This window comes from Chiloscyllium plagiosum, chromosome 1, assembly GCF_004010195.1.
Source record: "Chiloscyllium plagiosum isolate BGI_BamShark_2017 chromosome 1, ASM401019v2, whole genome shotgun sequence".
Lineage (NCBI taxonomy): Eukaryota > Metazoa > Chordata > Chondrichthyes > Orectolobiformes > Hemiscylliidae > Chiloscyllium > Chiloscyllium plagiosum.
Genome location: NC_057710.1, coordinates 3,151,117 through 3,175,685, shown reverse-complemented (window position 1 = coordinate 3,175,685; position 24,569 = coordinate 3,151,117). Strand labels below are relative to the sequence as shown.

General features: G+C 41.1%; 1 protein-coding gene across 1 annotated transcript in view; it reads right to left on the bottom strand.

The window, feature by feature from the left end:
- znf638 (zinc finger protein 638) overlaps positions 1–24,569 on the bottom strand; it is a 173,599-nt gene that overhangs the window by 91,521 nt on the left and 57,509 nt on the right. Inside the window, exons 3-4 of the mRNA XM_043691939.1 lie at positions 6,912–8,307; positions 762–823 (exon numbers count right to left, since the gene is read on the bottom strand). Of these exons, the coding sequence (XP_043547874.1) occupies positions 762–823; positions 6,912–8,307 (1,458 nt within the window). The remainder of the gene's footprint in view (positions 1–761; positions 824–6,911; positions 8,308–24,569) is intronic.

Here is a 24,569-nt window from a genome sequence, read left to right as displayed (position 1 = left end):
TTTTGCTGGGACTATTTCCACTGAAAAGCAAAGAAAAATCACTACTGACTGAAGGGGAGTAAGAGCAGGAATAGGCCTGCTCAGTAAGATCAGGACTGATCTGTCTTAACTTCAATTTTCCATCTTCCCCCATAACACACAAATCCCTTTGCCATCAAAAAATTGTATCTAGAAAAGTACTAGATGTTTTTTCAGCGGGGTCAAGGCAGAAAGCTATGGGGAGGGAGGCAACCAGCTTCAAAAATCTATAAGTGCAGCTATAGCCATGGGGACAAGCAACCTTGGGGCGACCTTGCTGGGACCCTAATTTGGAAAGGGGGATTAGTAGGATGGTGGGCAGCCTCTCCCAACTTGTCATAGAAGGCATTAACAAGTTAATTTGAGGGACAAGGAGGGTTGAAGATGAACACTGAAACTATTGTTACACCCATAAGTTCAAACAATGCAGATTTTACCATGGTAATAAATTTTCTAGCTGAGATAGTGGTTGGGAGCTGGCGGTAGGGCTTCATATAAAAAGGAATTGTAGTTCAGCTGTCATGATCTCTATAAACGAAAACTTTCTGACACACACAACATAGGGTTGCATAAAAAGCAATCTTCTCAGTAGGTAACTGAGGACTGTTGTATCCCAAAGATGCCCCATCCTTTGGGAGAAGACAAAGGAGTAAAGTGTATGCACTTACAATCTGCGTTTAAACCAACTCTTCATAATTGACAAAACCTGAAAGAAAATCCCCAAATTTGGGTAAAATCCTTACTCTTTGAGCAAAAGCCTGCAGCTGTCCTTGTGGACAGATGTTTTGTTGTGCCGGTCCCAATCCTGTAAAAACAAAGAAGACAGAAAACAACACTTTAACACCATGCAATGGGAAAAATAACCAGCCTATAAAATTGAGCCAACCACATGTTCAAATTATTCATTTACATCAATTTAACAAATACATTATGGCACCACTCAAACCAGATGATGTCCAGTCCGCACAGCTCTAAAAGGCACCACCCAATGATGATGGGTGTTTTACATGGATTTAAATAATAGAGATAGCTTATCAACAGACCACACAGCATTAATGTGATGAACTGCTCTTCCATAAATATTATTCGACACCGCACAGAGACTGAACATTTCAGAGAACAGGAAGAAAGCCCAAACATGCGTTGACTGAACATAAAGTAATGGGCAAAGTATTTGATATGTTCAACGCTGGTTAGTACAGTGACCAGTATAGTAAGGTTGAAACTGAGTTTTAACTAACATATTAAAACTGTGTGGCACTATGACTCACTGAATTACTTTCTGCAGTGCTCTGCAATTGCTACTTTTAAGTGAGGACTTTGAACAGATCTGCACCCAATAGCCATTTGAACACAAGTATGCATCCAAATTACTCAAGATAATGGTTTCCTGAATTGAGTTTTTAATCCTGCCGAAATGGGAGCATATATTTCTCTTCATGGGTAAGTCACTGACACATGCTTCTACTGGCCTTCCCAAACATTGCTGGTAATCATACAGCAAATCATTAGCAGTCACCAGTGACAAGTTACTTATTCGTGATCACATGTGTGGAACCTTTGACTGCAGGATAGGATTTTAGGCGAGATTCTCCAGTTGAACAACTGAACAAATGAGGTCACGAGAAAAGAAATTAGGCATCTCCTCTCAGTGGAATAACAAAAGCCATAAATCACTGCCAGATCTATTGCCTACAAGCATCAGTATTCTGAGGTTGGGGAGGACAAAACTATTTTAAACAAAATGGATTGAACAATAATAAACTAATAGATTAATTCACAGTAATAGCAGGGTATGTACACTGGATAATGAATTCATGTGTCGTCTGCATGGATCGTCATATGAAATCTGATTTTAGAATTGATGAACCTCATTCTCCTTTTCTGAATCCCACAGCAACATTTTCCATTACCATTGCACTATTTATCAATATAGCATATTTCAACAATTTTAAGAATGAAAAAAACAGTTTTACAACAGCTGTCATACTGTGGCAGATCTTCAGAGTTTCCATGCCAAGTGGCCATTCATTATTCAATTGAATCATGTAGCACTTAGAGTCATAGAGCTGTACAGCTTCTTTTGAAACAACTTTTTATTTGGAAATTGATTGTAGCCACATCTCATTTCTTCCTACCTTCAGGACAATGATCTATCTAGTGTCCCATTAATTCCAACTTGTGCCATTTTTATTTTGAGATATCCTGAAAATATTATACTTGTCCCACAACAGCACTGCACTGAAGCCCATTTCAGGTCCTGAGATAGCTCAGCTTTTAAAAAGGAAATGTTTAACAGTTACATATGACAAAACCAAAGTTTCAATTCCATTTCTGTACTCTGTTAGCTGGTTTCAGACAGACAGTCAGAGGATTAAATTAGTTGGGGTTGGAAGAGAGAAATTATTTAAGTTTCTTACTAATGACTATCTAAGCTCTCCTGAAAAATCATGTACATGTGGTAATGGTGGCGGTTGGTGGTGGAGGGGTTGGTATGTAACAAGGAATTCCTCACACATTGGGTGGCATCACATCACAACAACCACTGAGGATCTTTAAGGCAGCAACTTCAATAGCTTAGGATAGAAATGATGTGAAACTGAGGAACAATTCTACTGCGCTTACAGCCTTCAAGTTATCCAAATACAGTGCAATAAATCAACGGCACCAAGAGTAGCCACTGAAAGACAATTTATCCAGTAACGGCATTTTTGTTCTTGTTTCAATGAACACCCACCACCTAACACAACAAAAGGATAAGCCCAGGTTACCAACAAGGAGAAACACTTCAACGGCCTACTATTATTATATTTAGGTAAACAGCCTAACAAAACCTCAAAGCTCCACAGCAACTGACATGAGGGGTGCAGTGAAAGACCAGCAGAAATAAAGCTATATTTATTTTCCTGACAGGACAGTCAACCCGATGACCTTTGGTTTGTTCAGTTTTGAAGAATGAAGGCCACCCAACAAAATACTCTTCATTTTCATTTCTTCTTCCATTGCAGTTTGAGAATTGCCTAACACATCCTTGTGGCAGAAATTGAGAGCTCAAAATAACTGACTTCTCCAGCTGTTTACTTTTTTTCTATTTATCTATAATTTCATGAAATCAAGAGGCTTTGGAAGATGAGCGCTGCAACTGATAGTTACAGCTCAATGGAATTGGGTATTGAATAGTTAAAGCAAAAGAGAAATGCAAAACATTTGTCTTCAACTGCCATAAAGACTACAGATGCCATCCGCTTCATATCAGTCATCAGATTCACCTGCCATTGACAGCACCCATATATGAAGGGGACTTGAACAGCAACTTCATGCTGATTTACATATAGATTCCAGAGACTGACCCCACAAGAGGTTTAAAATTAGAGTGCATTATTTTTCAGCAGCCATTACTGACACCAGACAATTTTTTTAAAAATTGGAGGATGTGGTTTCTTGAAAGTCCCTTCTGGAAAGATGGCCGAATCCAGTATGTGACTGCATCAGGTTAGTGCGGCATTTGCTACCATCAGCGCTGAACTGATGGCCAATTTCGTCCTTCACCCAAGATTCCCGGCATCACAAATACTAGTCTCAGCAAACTATGTACTATCAAGTAACAGCTGAGCATAACAGATACTGCAAAGGCAAGTGGCCGTAAAAATACCCTGGTTGTATGCTAAAGACTTTGCACAACTAGGCGTATTCCTAGCTAAGCTGTTCGAGCACATCTATAACACCAAAAATTAGTCAATATGCAAAATAGTCCAAGAATCTTGATTAAATTCTGTTCAGAGTTTGCAGATTGCTCGACAGTTCCCTTACTCATTCGGCAGAATAACGTTCTTCTGACTCTTGATCGGTTGGTACCTCATCTTTTACACCCTTAATTTAATGATACTGTACACATTCCGAAGTGGCAGTGAACTAGAACCAGAAGGAAAGCCGCAGTGTCTCAGATTCAGACACTGCATTTGTATATCTAAACAAATTTCAGTATTCCACAAAGTTTGCATCTGAACAGTGACAGAAACATTGCAACTAAGTGCAAAACAAAGACATACATCGCTGATTCTGATGACAGCTTGGGTATAATTATTGTCTGGTACCACAAGCCAACATAAAGCACAATTAATGCTAAGTAGTAGTGAATTCTGTACGTTATTTCTGCACAGCAGAAGTTTATGATGAATGTCACCTGGAGAGGCGCCCAATATTTCATCACTAATTTTCAGACATACAGCACTGAGGTGCAAACCGCAAGCTATGTACTTGATAAACAGATGAAATCCGTGTTAAGAAATAACTACTACTCAGTTCTACTACTTTGGACACTACCTTGAAGAATCAACAAGCAGGTAAAATTCCACAATGCAGGTGCAGAAGATATCAAAATCAACTTACAGCATTCTTTTAGAGACAAGTTGTGGAATAAATGCTGAGCTTTCTACAACAGACAGCAAGCTCTTCAATCACCATGCAGACACTGTACCGATAAGTGCAAATTTCTACTTTTTCCAGCTTTTATCAACCTCTTCATATTTCGCAAAATAGATCACAGGTGATGAACCAAGACTGAAAGAGAACTACCTCATGACCTAGTAATGTCAATTATTGATATATCATCAGAATAGCAATGTAATCTGGTTCTGTTGATAAGCTGACAAACTTCCAAAATTCCTTTCAGTTGATGATTTCTTGGGGATTTCACAAATACAGAAAGAACTTCTATGACCAGCACAAAGATATTACAGGAAATATCCAAGAATGGTTTAAAAGTTCCATAAGACTTCAGTATTTTGGCACCTTATAAAGAACAAAGAAAATTTACAGCCCAGGAACAGGCCCTTCGGCCCTCCAAGCCTGAGCTGATCCAAATCCACTGTCTAAACCTATCGTCCAATTCCTAAGAATCTGTATCCCTCTGCTCCCCACCTACTCATGCATTTGTCCAGACGCACCTTAAATGAATCTACCGTGCCTACCTCTACTGGCAACGCATTCCAGGCACCTATCGCCCTCTGTGTATAGTACTCTCCGCGTGTATCCCCCTTAAAACTTTTACCTTGAATGAATGACCTATCGTTATTGAATCCCTCACTCTGGAAAAAAAACTTATCTCTGTCCACCCATTCTATACCCTTCATGATTCTGCAGACCTCAATCAGGTTCCCCCAATCACCTTTTTTTCCTAATGAAAACAATCCGATAAAAGGTCCAATAAAAGAAGGACAGTCTGAAGGTGAGGATGGATTACTGTTGACAGCATAGTAATTTTTACAACAAGCTGGGCTCACTTCACAAACATTTTTAATACAGATGAAAACTGCTATTCTTGAGTCTTATGCCTTTTAAAGGTACGTTCCTGTAAATTCCCATGCATCAACTACAAACTGTAAAACTCCATTGTTTAAATAATTTAATTCTTACCTGAATCCACAGTTTTTCATATTCAACCACAAAACACACCCTAAACACTTGGAGATCCCTTATAAAATAGTCAATAGCTACATAAATATAAAAAAAATTACACTCAAAATGATGGCCTGATTAACTTGTTTCCACAGTTAATAAGTTTTAAGTACTTCTTCCATATCCAGCTGGATTATTTTCCTGAGTTTGTGAATTAGAAACAAGAAAGACATGCAAATGTGGTGTTTCAACAAATATTAGATGAAGTAACATTGAGGCTTGTTAATGTTCAGTCTCAACCTCAACACGAAAAATAAAATTGAGAAATGCAATAACTTCACCCCTCTTGGATGAGCTGCAGATCCTGTATATAGTAACAGAAATAAATGAAGCAAATGAAGGTACTCCACATGACCTTAAATGGTTACCTTAACCTTTAAGATTCTTTCCATTGGGCAACCTGGGCTTATAGCGAAGGGCAAAAGGTACAATGGGATTATAGCTATCGCCATAAACAAAATCCACCTACATACCATCATTGCTACTCAGCTGGAGAAGTCAGCCAAAATGGATCAAATATAATAGTTAAAATTATTTTCTTTTAGAAAATCAGCATCTAGCACAGCTCAAAAAAAAATGAAGTGTGGAGATGCAGAAATTCTGCTCTACCTAGTAGTTGACAGAAAAATGAACATGACTGAATTCTTAAGAACAACACACTTTATACAGACCAGCATACTTGGAACATCTACTCTATTAAAACTTTAGTAACAAGTGTCTGTATCTACTGTAATGTAATTCAGCAACCCACACTGGTGGTAGCATAAACCTTTTCCACCTTAACTCAAAATAGCAGGTCTGAGAAAGTTCATCTCTCGGTAGGGATACAATTTTACACTAGATCATATAAATTTTACTTTCAGGAAATCACACTCTGATTCACAGTTGGAAAGGATCTACGATTTCTACCTTCATTTTTTAAGGATTCTTAAAAGGCATTCCACATGCGATTTCACCACAACCTACCTGCAGTAATTCTATCAAGGACCTATAAAGGGGATTTGGATAAATTTTCACCTAAATCCTGCAAGTTAGCGTCCAGCACAGAAGACTGAGCACAATATCAACATGACCTTGAAACATCAAATTCAACTAATGGTAGAATTAGAAGGACTCCACAATAATTGGCTGAAAAATTTGCTACAATTGTTTTTATTCTCTTTTGGTTAAAAATAGGAATGATTAAGCATTAAAATATAGATCCACATTAATGCCTAGTACAATATTATACCTTTATGCTTTTCTCTGTGTCCCAAGATCTTCAATTAAATATATACTTGCCAAATTAACAACGACAAAAATGCTTTACCACTGGGCTGTTATCCAGCCAATGGTGGCTTTTTCAGGCTCACCACAGACAGTTGTGACCCACAAATACTATGGCTGTTAAGGAAGCAAATTATCAGAAAAGACAAACTAGGTTAACAAACACTCACCCTCATTTGTCTACATTCTATGTTACACAAACTGCACACGTGGGGGAACCTCAGTGCAGGGACACCATAGTAATCATTCATCAACTTGGGCTTTGGTAATCCCTTCTTCACCACTAGAACTGTTCGCTTGATTCCATGAGTACTGTCATCTCGCGACGGTTCCATTGGATAATTCTGGGGTGGACATTTATAATCTTCATTCCAGTTTCCTTCTCTCAGCGCTTCACGACTGTAATGCATACTCTGGTTCTCCATGGTCCTATCTCGGTAATCATACTGTTGCCCATGCCCATAATCTACGACACTGCTCTGTACTTCTCTTCTGTAGTCTTTATCTTGTAGCTTGTACGGTTGATCGTAACTACTGGATTGTTGCTGCTTGTTCATTTTCCGCATTCTTATTTCTCTTAAAATGTAGGGCATATTTTCTGGCGTAAGCTTCTCATCTGGGTAACGACTTAGCTCTTCCAGATCTTCATTTGACAGGCCAAAGTTGGCCAATATATTAGAAGCCTTCATTGTGTCATGAAAACGTTGAACTGCAGATCTCTGGTCTCCACTTTGAGATGCAGGTGTACTAGTGCTCCCATACCCAGATCGAAAGCCTCCAGATGAAGAACTCTGATAGGAGGACCACTGACCTAAGCCTACATTATTTCCAGGTTGATTCATCATTCCCATATTCATTCCACCAAAGTTGCCTTGTGATGCTCCTTGAGGTCCCATTCCCATTCCTCTTCCTCCTCCTCCTCCTCCGCCTCCTCCTCCTCCTCCTCCCCCCATGTATGGTCCTGGGTTATTCATACCATACTGGCTAGATGGTCCTTGATTCTGGCCAAACTGGTTTGGTGGTCCTTGATTCTGGCCAAACTGGTTAGGCGGGCCTTGATTCTGCCCGAACTGGTTAAGTGGGCCCTGGTTTTGCCCAAACTGGTTAGGTGGGCCCTGACTCTGCCCAAACTGGTTTGGTGGGCCATGACTTTGCCCAAACTGGTTTGGTGGGCCATGACTTTGCCCAAACTGGTTTGGTGGGCCATGACTCTGGCCAAACTGGTTTGGTGGACCTTGACTCTGGCCAAACTGGTTTGGTGGACCTTGACTCTGGCCAAACTGGTTTGGTGGTCCTTGACTCTGGCCAAACTGGTTTGGTGGTCCTTGACTCTGGCCAAATGCCCCTCTGGCATTGAACATGCTGATCTTCACTAGAGCTTGATTCAACGATGCAAGAGCGGTGTTGGAAACGGTTGTGGAGGCGACAGAGTTCAGCTGCTGAAGGGCCAGCTGGGCCTTTATCTGGGCGAGCTGCAAATTTGCTGAGCCTAATAGAAGTGGACTGGTAATGCCGAGGTTCAATGAATTCACTGCTGGAGCACAATTTTCCAAGAATAACGCAAAGCTGAAAGTTAAAAGACAAACATTAGATTTTTACGTCTCAGGTAACTTCCACATTTAAAGGGTTTTAAAGCCAGATCAATATATTTATGCTTGACTGCTTAAAAAAAAAGAGCTATTTCTTCAAGTAGTAACTAAACAGAAGGTCACAGTTAGATCAGGACATTGAAGACATGATGAAATGGGTATGTATAGTTGATAACATTGGAGCTTTCAGAAGCATTTCCGCCCCATACAAAACTTAAATTACATGATAATGCGGCAACTATTGATACATCTCAGCTTTTCAAAAGCTTAAGTTTAAAAAAAAATCATGGAATGATAAGGCTCAAGTTAGATAGAGACCCACAAGTGAAAACATTCCATAAGCTTTCGGGTTGCTTCTGCGAAGTGTCCCAAGTCCACAGCATCCTGTTGCACTTTTTACAAACAATCCTGGGTAACAATAAATTCTCCATGTACTGAAACCATAAGTGAAAATCACAATGAATTGTTACAAGGATGACTTCTCAGACCTTCGAAAAACTGTATGAAGGGTCCTAAAAGTGTTCTCCTATGAAAGAGAGAAAATCCCAAAAATTGTTCATCCTTTTCTTTAGAAACACCATACCACGCAATCAAATTCACAGATTTTCTTTCTTAACTCACTCATAGAACTACAAACTTAGTCTAACATATTTTTATAGATTGATGAGCTATTCAGGTTTCTAAATGGTGCAGCCCCTCCTGGAGTCCTGCAGTTAGTGACACCATCTTTTAAATTATGAACGTTTCATGAATTCTCATATCAGGCCTTTCCTGGGGCCAGGCTGATAGACATATGGAATTCCATATGTCTTCCTTTTTGACAATCTAAATATCCACAAAATGTTTCCTTCAGTAATTTCTCGAGGGCTGATGCACCCATCCCAGGAAGGCCAGGCTTGGAAGATGTAGCTTTCAGGGACGCTTAGTTCAGTTGGGAGCACTGAATGTCAGTGGGATTAAACGCCACTATAACGTTGGCTTCCTGCAGCAGTATGGAAGAAACACCATCCTTCATACAGAATCTGGGATGTTAACAATGCAGACCAACCCTGATCAATGGGTGTCATGAATTGCATACAGGAAGAATGGCCATGAGGATGACTTACTGGAAAAGTGCAAGCAGCTTAGGAAGTTTACGCTAGCTTTTAAGGAAGTGTTAAGGGCCGAAAAATGACAAGCACTGACACATTTGTTTAAATTTGCAAAACCAACTACTTAATGACAGACAATTATCCTATTCCAAAATAGGACAAAGATGTTGGGTTTTTGACCTTACCGAGCAGCAGCTTTAATTATAACACATTTGTTTAGTTGATAACACGTGGAGGAATAAAATCATGTTTTCAAGATCCACTCCAGGAACTGAACATACCACACAGATAGACAGTACTTCAAATACATTAGGGAATGCAATATCGACTGAGCTGCTTCCTTTAATAAATAGGACATAGCTGTCTGATTAGATCTTAAGCACTTAAAGCTGCTTTACATTTGCTCACATTAGTTACTTTACTTCAAAGACAACTGGCTCAACGGCTTAGAAATGTACTTAGCACATGAAAGAGAAAATCTCAAAATTTGGGCATTCTTTTTCTTTAGAAACACTACACCACGCAATCAAAATTCACAGATTTTCTTTCTTAAATCACTCTCAAAACACTCAATAGCAAAGTTTAGGGTTCACTAACAATAAACAATAAAATGAAGCACTCAAGAATGTTAACCAGATGTTTAAAAAATGTTCTGTAAAAACAAAAATTTACTGTTTTCTGCTTACTCAGAGAATGTAACTGAGTTACACAGACCAAGATGATCACAGGTTCAATCCAGTTAGCTCAACTAAGTTGCAACAAGAGTAAGCTAGAAAATGTTCTCAGAACACCTGGGCATGGGGAAAAGGGAGACACAGGGTGTACTGGGTGCCAATTAATGACAATCTAGTGGCCCCTTCTGCAATACCTAGTCCTAGAGATATATAGCACAGAACCTGATCTCCTCTATGAATCTAGTCCTATTTGCCAGCATTTGGACAATATCCCTTCAAACCCTTCCTATTCATATACTCATCCAGATGATTGTTAAATACTGTAATTGTACTAGCCCCCACCACTTCCTCTGACAGTTCACTCCATACACACACCACCCTCTGTGTGAAAACATTGCCCCTTAGATCCCTTTTAATCTTTCCCATCTCACCCTAAACAATGGTCTCTAATTTTGGATTCCTGGAACCTAGGAAAAAGACTGCTGATTTAACCTATCCATACTCTTCATGATGATTTTCTAAACCTCAAAAGGTCACCCTTCAGCCTCTGATGCTCCAGGGAAAATAGTCCCAACCTATTTAACCTCTCCCTACAGCTGAAACCCTCCAATCTTGGGACTATCTTTGTAAATCATTTCTGAACCTTTCAATTTCACAACATAGGAGGGAGACCAGAACTGCATGCAATACTCCAAAAGAGGCCGAATCAATTCCCTGTATAGTTGCAAAATGATAGCCCAACTCCTACACTCAATACACTGACCAATAAAGGCAAGCATACCAAATGTCTTCTTCTCTACCCTATCTACCTGCGTCTCAATCTTCAAGGAACTACGGACCTGCACTCCAAGGTCTCTTTGTTCAGCAACACTCCCAAGTACCTTAACATTAAAAGTTTACAAGTCTGCCCTGATTTGCCTTTTCAAAATGAACTCCATTTGCCACTCCTCAGTCCGTTGGCCCATCTGATCAAGATCCCATTGTACTGAGGTAACCTTCTGCGCTGTCCACTACATCTCCAATTTTAGAGTCATCGGCAAACTTACTAACTATACCTTCTATGTTCACATTCAACTCATTTATATAAACGACAGAAAGCAGTGGACCCAGTATCAACTCTTATGGCACACTGCTGGTCACAGGCCTCCAATCTGATAAGCAACCCTCCACCACCACCAGTCTTCTATATTCAAGCCAATTCTGTATCCAAATGGCTAGCTCTCCCTGTGTGATCTAACAATGCTAACCAGTCTACCAGGAGGATCCTTGTTCAAAGCCTTACTGATGTCCACATTGATCACATCCATTGCTCTACCCTCATCAATCCACTTTCTTACTTCTTCAAAATCTCAGTCAAGTCTGTGAGACATTATTTCCCATGCACAATGCCATGCTAACTATTCCTAATCAGTCCTTACTTTTCAAAATACATGTTAAGGTGAAAGTGAGGACTGCTGGAGATTAGAATTTAGAGTGTGGTACTGGAAAAGCACAGCAGGTCAGGCAGCATCTGAGAAGCAGGAGAATCAATGTTTTGGGCAAAAGCCCTTCGTCAGGAATTTATGTAAACCCTTTCCCTCAGGATTCCCTCTAACAACTTGCCTACCAACGACATCAAGCTCACCGGTCTATTGTTCCCTAGCTTTTCCTTACCACCTTTCTTAAATAGAGGCATAATGCTCACCAACCTCCAGACTTCTGCACCTCACTTATGGCTATCGATGACACTACTATCTCAGCAAGGGGCCCAGCAATCTCTTCCCTCACTTCCCACCGAGTTCCAGAATACACCTGATCAGGTCCAAGGGATTTATCCACCTTTATGTGTTTTAAGACATCTAACACTTCTTCTTCTGGAATATGGATATTTTTCAACACGTCACTATTTATTTCCTCAAGTTCTCTCGCTTCCATATCCTTCTCCACAGTAAACACAGATACAAAATATTCATGTAGTATCTCCTCCATTGCCTGCGGGTCCACACATAGGCGGCTTTGCTGATCTTTAAAGAATCCTATTCTTTCCCTAGTTACCCTTTTGTCCTTAATGCATTTGTAGAATCCCTCTGGATCCTCATTAACCCAATGTGCCAAAGCTATCTCATGTCCCCTTTCTGGCCTCCTGATTAGCCTCTTCAGTATAGTCCTACTGCCTTTACAGTCTTCTCAGGATTCACTTGATCCCAACTGTCTATACCAGACATATCCTTCCTTCTTTTTCTTGACCAAAACCTCAATTTCTTTAGTCATCTGGCATCCCCTACACCTACCAGCCCTTCACCCAAACAGGAACATACAGTCTCTGGACTCTCATTATCTCATTTTTGAATGCTTCCTGTTTTCCAGCTTTCCCTTTACCTGCAAACATCTGCCCCAATCAACTTTTGAATTTAGATGTAGAAAAGTGGAATTTGCTGGAATGGAATGCTGGAATGCAGGCTTGAATAGGGGCGGCACGACAGCTCACTGGTGCCTCACAGCGCCAGGGTTCTGGGGTCGATTCCTGCTTTGGGTGGCTGTCTGTGGGGAGTTTGCACCTTCTCCCCATGTCTGAGAGAGTTTCCTCTGGGTGCTCCGGCTTCCTCCCACAAACCAAAGATGTGCAGGTTAGGTGAATTGGCCAGGCTAAATTGTCCATAGTGTTAGGTGCATTAGTTAGGGGTAAATGTAGAGGAATGGGTCTGGGTGGGTTACTCTTCGGAGGGTTGTGTGGACTTGCTGAGCCAAAGGGTCTGTTTCCATGCTGTAAGGAATCTAATGTAAACCTCCTTATTCATTCCACAACGAATGACCATTTGGTTGTGGATAAGACCAACAATGCCCATAGTATTTCCAGCAAGGAAATTAACACAGAGCAAGAGAAAACTACCAGAGAAGTAAAGATAGAACATAGAAAAATACAGCGCAGTACAGGCCCTTTGGCCCTCGATGTTGCGCCGATCCAAGTCCACCTAACCTACACTAGCCCACTATCCTCCATATGCCTATCCAATGCCTGTTTAAATGCCCATAAAGAGGGAGAGTCCACCACCGCTACTGGCAGGGCATTTTATGAACTCACGACTCGCTGTGTAAAGAATCTACCCCTAACATCTGTCCTATACCTACCACCCCTTAATTTAAAGCTATGCCCCCTCGTAATAGCTGACTCCATACATGGAAAAAGGTTCTCATGGTCAACCCTATCTAAACCCCTAATCATCTTGTACACCTCTATCAAGTCACCCCTAAACCTTCTTTTCTCCAATGAAAACAGCCCCAAGTGCCTCAGCCTTTCCTCATACAATCTTCCTACCATACCAGGCAACATCCTGGTAAACCTCCTCTGCACCCGTTCCAGTGCCTCCACATCCTTCCTGTAGTATGGCGACCAAAACTGGACACAATACTCCAGATACGGCCGCACCAGAGTCTTATACAACCGCAACATGACCTCAGGGCTCCGGAACTCAATTCCTCTACCAATAAACATTTTGAACAAAAACATTACACTTAAGAGAGGGCTGATTATCACGGTTGGCTGGATGGCTAGTTTGTGATGTATCGTGTTGTCAACAGCATGGGCTCAATTTCTGTACCAGCTGAGGTTACCATGAAACCTCAACCTCTCCCCTTGCCTGAAGTGTGGTGACTATCAGATTAAACCACTACCAGCCATCTCTCTCTTATGAGAATACTTCCCCTTATGGGAGAGTCTAGGACTAGAAGGCATAGCCTTAGAATAAAGGCATGCCAACTTAAGACTAAGATGAGGAGGAAATTCTTCACATAAAGGCTGATAGCGTCTTTGAAACTTCTTGCCAAAGAGAGTTGAGGGAGCAGAGTCGTTGTTGTTATTTAAGGCTGAGATAGATAGATTCTTGATCAGTAGGGGAATCAAGGGTTAAACAAAAAAGGCAGGAAAGAGGAATATTGGATCCGCCATAATCCTACTGAATAGTACAGCATGCTCATGGGGCCCGATACCTATTCCTATTTCTTATTATTCAACCGACACTCTTCATAAACCAATTATATACAGTCGGGGTTCTGCTATAATGTGTTTCCTCAACTCGAATTTGCTTTTAACGTGATTGAAAAATTTACAGCATTATTTGTAGAATGTGAACTTTCCTTATGTGTACAGGCTCCATTAGTTTAAATGGCACGACTATTGTGCAAATTTCTTCTAACATGAGATTGCACAGTAACAGAACTATCGCGTTATATCAGAACTGACTGTACCTCAAATACAAAAGTGTACTGTAATATTCTGTCCAATCATTATAGTTTATAGTTATATACCTCAATGCAAACATACTTCTTGCTCAAAAGGCCACATGAAATAGGCACAGTTGATTGAAATTAAAGTTAATTTCTCCTCAAATACTGCAATCTACCACTATGTCCGAGCAGTCAGTTGAGGGTCCGAGCGAGAAGGCTGTGTGTTGGTCAGTCTTATGGCAAATTGCACCATCATTCACATGATTTACAGAACATGGAACATAGAACAGTACAGTACAGGCCCTTCAGACCTCGATGTTGTGCTGACCTTTTATCCTACTCTAAGATAAAACCAACCAACATACCCTTCATTTTACTATCATCAACTTGCCTATCCAAGCGTCACTTAAATGTCCTTAATGTGTCTGACTATCACCGCTGGCAGTGTATTCCATACACGTATCACTCTCTGTGTAAAGAAGCTAAAGAACTGACCTCTGACATCTCTCCTAAAGCTTCCTCCAATCACTTAGAATTATGCACCGTTTTAATAGCCATTTCTGCCCTGGAAAAAAGTCGCTTGGCTATTCACTCCAAATATGCCTCTCATCACCTTGCACATAGGGCGGCACGGTGGCTCAGTGGTTAGCACTGCTGCCTCGCAGCGCCAGAGACCCGGGTTCAATTCCCGACTCAGGCGACTGACTGTGTGGAGTTTGCACGTTCTCCCCGTGTCTGCGTGGGTTTCCTCCGGGGGCTCCGGTTTCCTCCCACAGTCCAAAAGATGTGCAAGTCAGGTGAACTGGCCATGCTAAATTGCCCGTAGTGTTAGGTAAAGGGGTAAATGTAGGGGTATGGGTGGGTTACGCTTCGGCGGGTCGGGGTGGACTTGTTGGGCCGAAGGGCCTGTTTCCACACTGTAAGTAATCTAATCTAAAAAAAAACATCTCTGTCAAGTCACCACTCTTCATCGCTCTAATGAGAAAAGCCCTAGCCCCATCAATCTTTCTTTATAAGATACGTCCTCCTGTCCAGGCAGCATCCTGGTAAATCTCCTGTGCAGTGTCTAAAGCTTCCATATTCTTCCTATAATGAGGCAACCAGAATTGAACACAATATTCCAAGTGTGGTCTAACTAGGATTCTATAGAGCTGCAGCATATCCTCGTGGCTCTTAAACTCGATTCTCCTGCTAATGAAAGCCAACACACTATATGCCTTCTTAATAACCCTATCAACTTGGCTGGCAACGTTGAGGGATTTCTGGACATGGACCCCACGATCCCTCTGTTCCTCCACGTTGCCACGAATCCTACCATTAACCCAGTATTCAGTATTCAAATTTGATCTTCCAAAATGAATCACTTCAGACTTTTCCACATTGAACTCCAACTGCCCAGTTCTGCAACCTGTCAATGCCCTGTTGCATTATACAACAGCCCTCCACACTATTCACTATTACCAACCTTCGGATCATCGGCAAACTTACTAACCCACTCTTCCACTTCCTCATCCAAGTCATTTATAAAAGAAAAAGCACGTCTTAGGACAGATCCCTGCGGAACACCACTGGTCATCGAGCTCCAGGCTGAATACTTTCCATCTACTACCTGTCTTCTATGGGCCAGCCAATTAATTCTGTATCCAGACAGCCAAATTTCCCTGTATCCCATGCCGCCTTACTTTCTGAATGAGCTTACCATGGGGAACCTTATCAAACGCCTTGCCAAAATCCATGGACACCACATCCACTGCTCTACCTTCATTAATGTGTTTTATCACATCCTTCATCCTAACATTTTCCATCCTCCAATCATCTGACACTACTTCAGTGAAGACGCAAAGATCATCGCCAAAGGCGCAGCAATCTCTTCCTTGCTTCCTGTAGTAACCTTGGATAGATTAACTCTGCCCCAGGGGACTTATCTATCCTTACGTTTTTCAAAATTTTCAGTACATCATCCTTCTTAATATCAACCTATTCAAGCATATCAGCCTGATCCATGCTGTCCTCACAAACGACAAGGTCCTGGTCAGTAAATAGCAGTGATATGTATGCCCCCCGTATACATTTCTATTACTTAGTATGTGTTTTTACATTGATTGTGTGGACCTCTTGATTATTCAGAATACTTCTTCAGTTGACATATTTCTCATCCAATAGGTGCTAACTAACAAAAACGTTTGCTGTATATAACTAAGACAAAGATTTAGAAAATGCAGCAATTCAACTGTACAGCACTCTGAACAGAGCACCTGAATGCGAAGGTACATGGAAACCATTTGAAAGCTGGAGACATTGAAGAGAAGTCCGATGCTCTTCCCCAGTGCCAGAGTTCTTCACTGAAGGATCATATTGGCAAATTATACAGGAAAGTTGAAAACTGGAGGTGATTTGTAAAATAAAGATCTGACAAGGTAACAAAACCACAAGTTTATGGAAAAAATAGAATACAGGAAGCTCCTTGCACCAAGTACGATGCAGTGAACTCCAGATATAGAGTGGAGATGAAAATTCTGGAAATTTTTAACAATGGGAAAGATGGAAAAAAGTTTAATTTTCTTTCCAAAATAACAGTGAGACAAGCTGAACAGGCTTACTCAACCATACGTGCCTCTGAATACCACATATAACCTTTATATGTAACATTTTAATTTATACCACATCTGTCTTTCTGAATTAAATGGCATCATATTGACAACTGTTAATAAAGACAATACCTGCTAAACAAATTAATTTTAAGCTTGTAACACCAAGTCTGTATTCTAACATTTTTTTCTAGCTCTACCTCAGTGGGTAAGCAGTTGTAACCATTCTATCATCAGTTACTTCATGCCACCTCAGTGAAACATGGAAGCTTACACAGAGAAAATGCAACAAATATATGGGATCAAGTTGAAATTGGTCCAGGTTCAACTGTGGCAAATTCTATTGTTGAAGACAGGTCAAAAGGTGTGGGCTCACTTTTTCAATTCTTTTCAGGAAATTGGGCATGGCTGGCAAAGCCAGCATTCTGCCCTCATGATGGTGGTTGCGACCTTTTCTGCCTATACCCACTAGAGACAATAAGAAAACAAAAAATCCACAATTTTTGACCCAGTTAAAATGAAGGAAAGGTGGTAAAATTCTAGGATAGGATAGCATATAGTTTGAAGGGATCTTTGTTCTTCTAAGTGGTACAGGTCACAGGTTTGGAAGATGCTGTCAAAGCAGCATTGCAAGTTGATGTGCTTATCATATAACATGCACAACAGAGCCACTGTGCATCCACTATAGGTGTGAGTGTTTAATGTGTTGAATGCGGTGCCAATCGATAGGGTTGCTTTGTCCTGAATGATGCCACTCGTGGCTGTTGTTGAAGATGAACTCATTTAGTCAAGTGCAGAGTAGCCCATCACATTCTTGACTTATGTCACGTAGACTTGGGACAAACTTGAAGGCAATGTCACCAAGCCTCACTTGGTTTTTTTTTATATTCACATGTGGGATGTGGACATTGCTGGCTGGGCCAGCATTTATTGCCCATCCCCAATTGCTCTTGAGGAAGTGGTGGTAAGCTGCCTTTTTGAACTGCTGTAGTCCATGTGTTGTAGGCAGATCCACAATACAACCAAGTATTTATACAGCCTGTCTGGTCAAATTTCTGAGTAGTGCTAGCTCCCCCATGATATTGATAAAGTGGGGCTTTCACTTAATGGTAACTATTGTCCATGTTTTGACCAAGTCTGCATTGTGGGCAGCAGCTGAGTAACACTGCAGAAGAACCAGTGAGCACTGGAACTACTACAAGTCAACACTGATAACATTAAGTTACTGGTGATCCTAAGTACGCTGATAAGGCTGTAATCAGTGGCACTGAATTTGTCATGCTTTTTATGAAAGGATGTACCTGAACAACTTTCCATATTGTCAAGTACATGCTGGTGTTGTAGCTGTACTGAAACATCTTAACTAGGTGCCTGGCAAGTTCTGGGGTACGAGTTTTCAGTGCTGTTGATGGAATGTTGTCAAGGCCCAGAGCTTTTGCACTATCTTCAGCTATTTCCTAATAGCTTATGGAATTAAACTGAATTAGCTGAAAATTGGCATCAATGTTAGAAAATGTCAACTTGACCAACAGACTGCCATCAATGCCAGACGATTAACTACTATCCTCAACACAGAAGTTAGTTACAAAGCAGTCATCTGAAATGTTAAGCAGAACAGCTATTTCAAGCAATTCTAAATCTTTGCATCTTAGTACTGGCGATAAGCTTATTCAACTTGCTGTATATGTCTCTTTAAAATCTTTGCAAGTAAAATGTATTATTTTCTGACTATCTTATGAGGGCATGAGAGAGGAACTGACGAAAATAGGCTGGAAGCAGAGCCTAGCAGGGAAGACAGTAGAGCAAAAATGGCAGGAGTTTGTGGGTAAAATTGAGGACACTGTACAGAGGTTTATCCCCAAGAAGAGAAAGATTATCCGGGGAGGGATTAGACAGCCATGGCTGACAAAGGAAGTCCGGAAATCTATCAAAGAAAAAGAGAGAGCCTATAAAGTGGCAAGAGCACTGGGAAATCAGAAGATTGGGAAGGCTACAAAAACAAACAGAGGATAACAAAGAGAGAAATAAGGAAGGAGAGGATCAAATATGAAGGTAGGCTAGCCAGTAATATTAGAAATGATAGTAAAAGTTTATTTTGACAGGCAAGAGTAGACATTGGGCCACTTCAAACTGATGCTGGAAGCCTAGTGATGGGAGATAAGGAAATAGCTGGAGAACTTAAAAAGTACTTTGCGTCAGTCTTCACAGTGGAAGACATGAGTAATATCCCAACAATTAAAGGGAGTCAGGGAGCTGAGTTGAGTATGTTGCCATTACAAAAGAGAAAGTGCTAGAAAAACTAAAAGGTCTTAAAATTGATAAATCTCCTGGCCCCGATGGGCTACATCCTAGAGTTCTGAGGGAGGTGGCTGAGGAAATAGCAGAGGCGTTGGTTGAGATCTTTCAAAAGTCACTGGAGTCAGGGAAAGTCCCGGATGATTGGAAGATCACTGTTGTAACCCCCTTGTTCAAGAAAGGATCAAGACAAAAGATAGAAAATTGTAGGCCAATTAGCCTAATCTCGGTTGTTGGTAAAATTCTAGAATCCATCATTAAGAATGAGGTTTTTAAATTCTTGGAAGAGCAAGGTCTGATTAGAACAAGTCAACATGGATTTAGTAAGGAGAGGTCATGCCTGACAAACCTGTTGGAGTTCTTTGAAGAAGTGACAAATAGGTTAGACCGGGGAAACCCAGTGGATGTGGTCTACCTAGACTTCCAAAAGGCCTTTGATAAGGTGCCACACAGGAGGCTGCTGAGCAAGGTGAGGGCCCATGGTGTTAGAGGTGAGCTGCTGGGATGGATTGAGGATTGGCTGTCTAACAGAAGGCAGAGAGTTGGGACAAAATGTTCTTTTTTGGAATGGCAGCCGGTGACAAGCGGTGTCCGGCAGGGTTCAGTGTTGGGGCCGCAGCTGTTCACATTATATATTAATAATCTGGATGAAGGGACTGGGGTATTCCATTTCCTTGGTTCCAAACAATTTATTTCACAATGACCAGATTAAATTGTGCAAATCGTTCTTTTACAGGAAAGTACCAAAGAGAAAGGAAAGATTGGATTTAATTCCTCTTACACAGAACCATAAAAACAAGACAGTTGGGGCTGTTCAACCTATCTAGTCCATGCTGACCCAAAGACACCCAGATGCCCTTCCTAATTTCATCTTTCAGCACACAGCCCATAGACATGCTTGAATCTTTCTCTAATATTCAGGCTGCCTTCTTACTTGATGGCATCTGCAAAGATTTTACTCATACAACTTCAATATAGGAGACTAGGACCCGTGGCACAGCCTTAGAATTAGAGGGGGTAAATTCAGAACAGAAATGCGGAGACATTTCTTCAGCCAGAGAGTGGTGGGCCTGTGGAATTCATTGCCACAGAGTGCAGTGGAGGCTGGGACGCTAAATGTCTTCAAGGCAGAAATTGATAAATTCTTGATGTCACAAGGAATTAAGGGCTACGGGGAGAATGCGGTTAAGTGGAGTTGAAATGCCCATCAGCCATGATTGAATGGCGGAGTGGACTCGATGGGCCGAATGGCCTTACTTCCGCTCCTATGTCTTATGGTCTTATCTTGTACCTTTATGTAATCTTGCGCAATAAAGTAATTATCACACACCTAGAGTAATAGAATTTTACATTATGAAAAGAGGCCATTCTATTCAGTGGGAATTAATATATTTAATGGCTTGAACACAATTTCTTGATAATTTATTTAGTGGCATTTCCATATGTCTTGTTACTGTTTGTCACTACCTGTAAAATGGCTTTCTTTCATTCATAAATACTGGTAAAATTGTTCACTTATTGTGCAAATCAACCTAAATGACAGAAAGGTTGAATTACTTCCTCCTATGATTTAGCCAATCGTGTTCATGTCCATTCTCTGCAATAGCAATTCAGCTGGTACCATTTTCCACGTGTTTCCTTTAAAAGATTCAAATTCTCTCTTCAGTTAGTCTCCAATTCCCTCTTAAAAGTCTCATTTGAACCTGCCTCCACCACAAACACTGGCAATGAATTCCAGATCATAACCAGTTGACATGCCAAATGTAGGCAAATGGAACTTTTATATTTTGGGAAACCTGGTCAGCATAACAGAGTTAGATCAAAGGATCTTTTCCATGCTGAATATCTCTATGACTTTTTAATTCTATTTTTGTTTGCTGTTTAATCTGAACAGTTTCAACTTAATGTATAAATTCACAACTCAAATCTCCTCTTAGCTTTCTCTGAGGAGAACGCCATCAGCTTCTCCAACGTATCTACATTTTCATTTAAATCATACTGGCTTCAAAACTTTTGACTTTGTTTCTCTCTCCACAAATGCTGCCAGACCTGCTTAGCTGTTTTTATTATCTACATTATCTCGGCACCCCTGCAAGCTTGTGGCTGGTTCTGCGGAAAGGTTGAAGAACTGAGTAGGTTAAACGTTTCAGGTTTCTTCCCACTTCAAGATTCTGCAATATTTACTGTGCATTTCTAACAGTTTGTGCTTTCATTTCTACCTCTGGCTAGATTCAGAGTCATGTTACTATTGAACAAGATAGTCGAAGACTGGAGGTTGGCTAACCTGGTTCCACTGTTTAAGAAGGGTGGTAGGGACAAGCCAGGGAACTATAGACCAGTGAGCCTGACGTCGGTGGTGGACAAGTTGTTGGAGGGAATCCTGAGGGACAGGATTTACATGTATTTGGAAAGGAAAGGACTGATTAGGGATAGTCAACAAGGCTTTGTACATGGGAAATCATGTCTCACAAACTTGATTGCATCTTTTGAGGAAGTAACAAAAAGGATTAATGAGGGCAGAGTGGTAGATGTGATCTATATGGACTTCAGTAAGGCGTTCGACAAGGTTCCCCATGGGACACTGATTAGCAAGGTTAGATCTCACGGAATACAGGGAGAGCTAGCCAGTTGGATGCAGAACTGGCTCAAAGGTAAAAGACAGAGGGTGGTGGAGGGTTGTTTTTCAGACTGGAGACCAGTGGAGTGCCACAAGGATCGGTGCTGGGTCCTCTACTTTTTGTCATTTACATAAGTGATTTGGATGCGAGCATAAGAGATACAGTTAGTAAGTTTGCAGATGACACCAAAATTGGAGGTTAGTGGACAGCAAAGAGGGTTAACTCAGATTACAACAGGATCTGGACCAGATGGGCTGAGAAGTGGCAGATAGAGTTTAATTCAGATAAGCGTGAGGTGCTGCATTTTGGGAAAGCAAATCTTAGCAGGACTTATACACTTAATGGTAAGGTCCTAGGAAAAGATTTACAAGGATGTTACCAGGGTTGGAGGATTTGAGCTGTTTTTCCTGAAGCGTCGCAGGCTGAAGGGTGACCTTATAGAGGTTTACAAAATTGAGGGGTACGGATAGGGGAAATAGGCAAAGTCTTTTTCCTGGGGTCAGAGAGTCCAGAACAGGACGGCATAGGTTTAGGGGGAGAGGGGAAAGATATAGAAGAGACCTAAGGCGCAGCCTTTTCACGCAGAGGGTGGTATGTGTACGGAATGAGCTGCCAGAGGAAGTGGTGGAGGCTGGTACAATTGCAACATTTAAGAGGCATTTGGATGGGTATATGAATAGGAAGGGTTTGGATGGATATGGGCCGGGTGCTGGCAGGTGGGACTAGATTGGGTTGGGATATCTGGTCGGTATGGACGGGTTGGAGGGTCCAGAGGACTGGAAATGGTGAATGTAACACCCCTGTTTAAGAAAGGAGGGAGGGCGAAGACAGGATAGTAAAGTATAGGCCAGTTAGTCTGACCTTGGTCATTGGCAAGATTTTAAAGTCCATCATTAAGGAGTTTAGAATGATGAGCAAGTTTCTCACTGAATCTTAGTGAACATTCAGAGGCCTGGATAGAATGATACGGAGATGATGTTTTCATAGTAGGAGAGACTGGGATCTGAGGCCACAGCCGTAAGAGTAAGGGGGTGATTCTTTAGAACCGAAACAAAGAGGAATTTCTTCTGCTAGAATCTGTGGAACTCACTGCTACAAAAGACAACGTCGCTAAGACAGAGATACACAGGTTCTTATTAGTAAGGGGATAGAGGATTATGAGGAGAATGCAGGAGAATGGGGCTGAGAAACACATCAGCTACGGCTAAATGGCTAATAGGCGGAATGCCAATTCTATTCATGTAGCTTATGGTCTTACGGATTCTAAAATCACAAATATAATAGGTGAATAGCATTGCATAAAATTTGCTTGTTCTGAATCAGATCAAACCAGAATATTAATATGTAAATCAATTGCAAACATAACATTGCAAACTAGCACATTTAAATCTAACACAAGTGATCAGACATGAAACTAGTAAAATTGTTAGAGGCAGTGAGGCTTAACAGTTCTGCGCCAGTCTTAAGTTGTTCCTTGGTCCGAGGATGGCATCTACTCAAGATTGAAATTTTCTGTAGTGGGTTTTCTTGTGACTGAAAAGCAGATTACTGACCTATGGGTCTTTGAGCACATCCTGCCAGACAGAGATCTGGAATGCAGGATTTCCTTCCCATTCTTGCCTCTTCTGCTACTGTTCTTCCCTACCAAGGCATTTCGGCTCAACGCATAGTGCAGCTTAAAAGAGATGCTATTGTCATATTGAACAGCTGGTAGCAAGCTCTTTCCGGATATTAATACAATGCTGCTGCATTTCAGGGAGAGCTTCAGTGTCTCTCAAAAGTTTCCACATTGAATATTTGAGTGTTTAGCAAACAGATGGTATTCAGCTATCTGGGCACTGCATCCAGTCCATCACAGATGATTTTACATAAGTTCTGCCTGAATGCTTGGAGAGCTGATTATTAAAAAAAATACACTATTTGTTCAATAGTGCTTCCATTCAATCTGGAGAGTATGGTACAGGCAATACTGAGGAAATTTCTCTGACTCTTTTACATCAGTCATACACAGTCCAGGTGTCACTACAATACAGGTATGTGATGACAACTGCTCTTACACTCTGGTTTTGTTAACACAAAGTCATGAGCCAGTTAGTTGAATAAATTAAATGGTTACATGAAAATGTTTGTAAAAATTTTCATCTCCAGCTCCAATGTTCTGTAAGATTTAAACCAAAAGAATGCTGTCATCTCCGCTTTTAATTGATCTCAGCACCCACCCTCAACATACTTAGAACAGCATGATGATGATTTCTGGCTGCTTCCTGCTGAGTTTGGAATATCTTTCACAATACAGTCTCTAACTCTTTCTTATCAAGCAATTCCCCCCTTCAATTGAGATGTTAAAGAGTTAATTTGTTTTGCTGACATAAGAAATTGGATGTCCTGGAGGGGTGTGCTTTTCTGTCTTGCAGGCAACATGTGACAATCTAATCATACTCTGTAAATGCTGCAATTTAAGGAATAACCTAATCATACATTGTTTATGGGTGGCATGTGACTATGGGGGAGTAGCGGGGGGGGGGGGGGGGGGGGGGTTGTGTCTTGCATGTTTGACTGTCATGTGAAACACTATAAAAGGGAGGATGGTTCCTTTGTTCAGAAAGCTTCGCTTGACGCACTCCCAGACGGACCGTAAAGTGTGTTAAGTGACCCTCCAAAAGCTGGTACTTGCTGAAATGAATCGCGGAGGTTCACAGAGGTTGGCGTATTGCAGTTGCATCAATAAGAATCTCAAGAAGGGAGCCTAACATTTGGCGATAACAGTGGG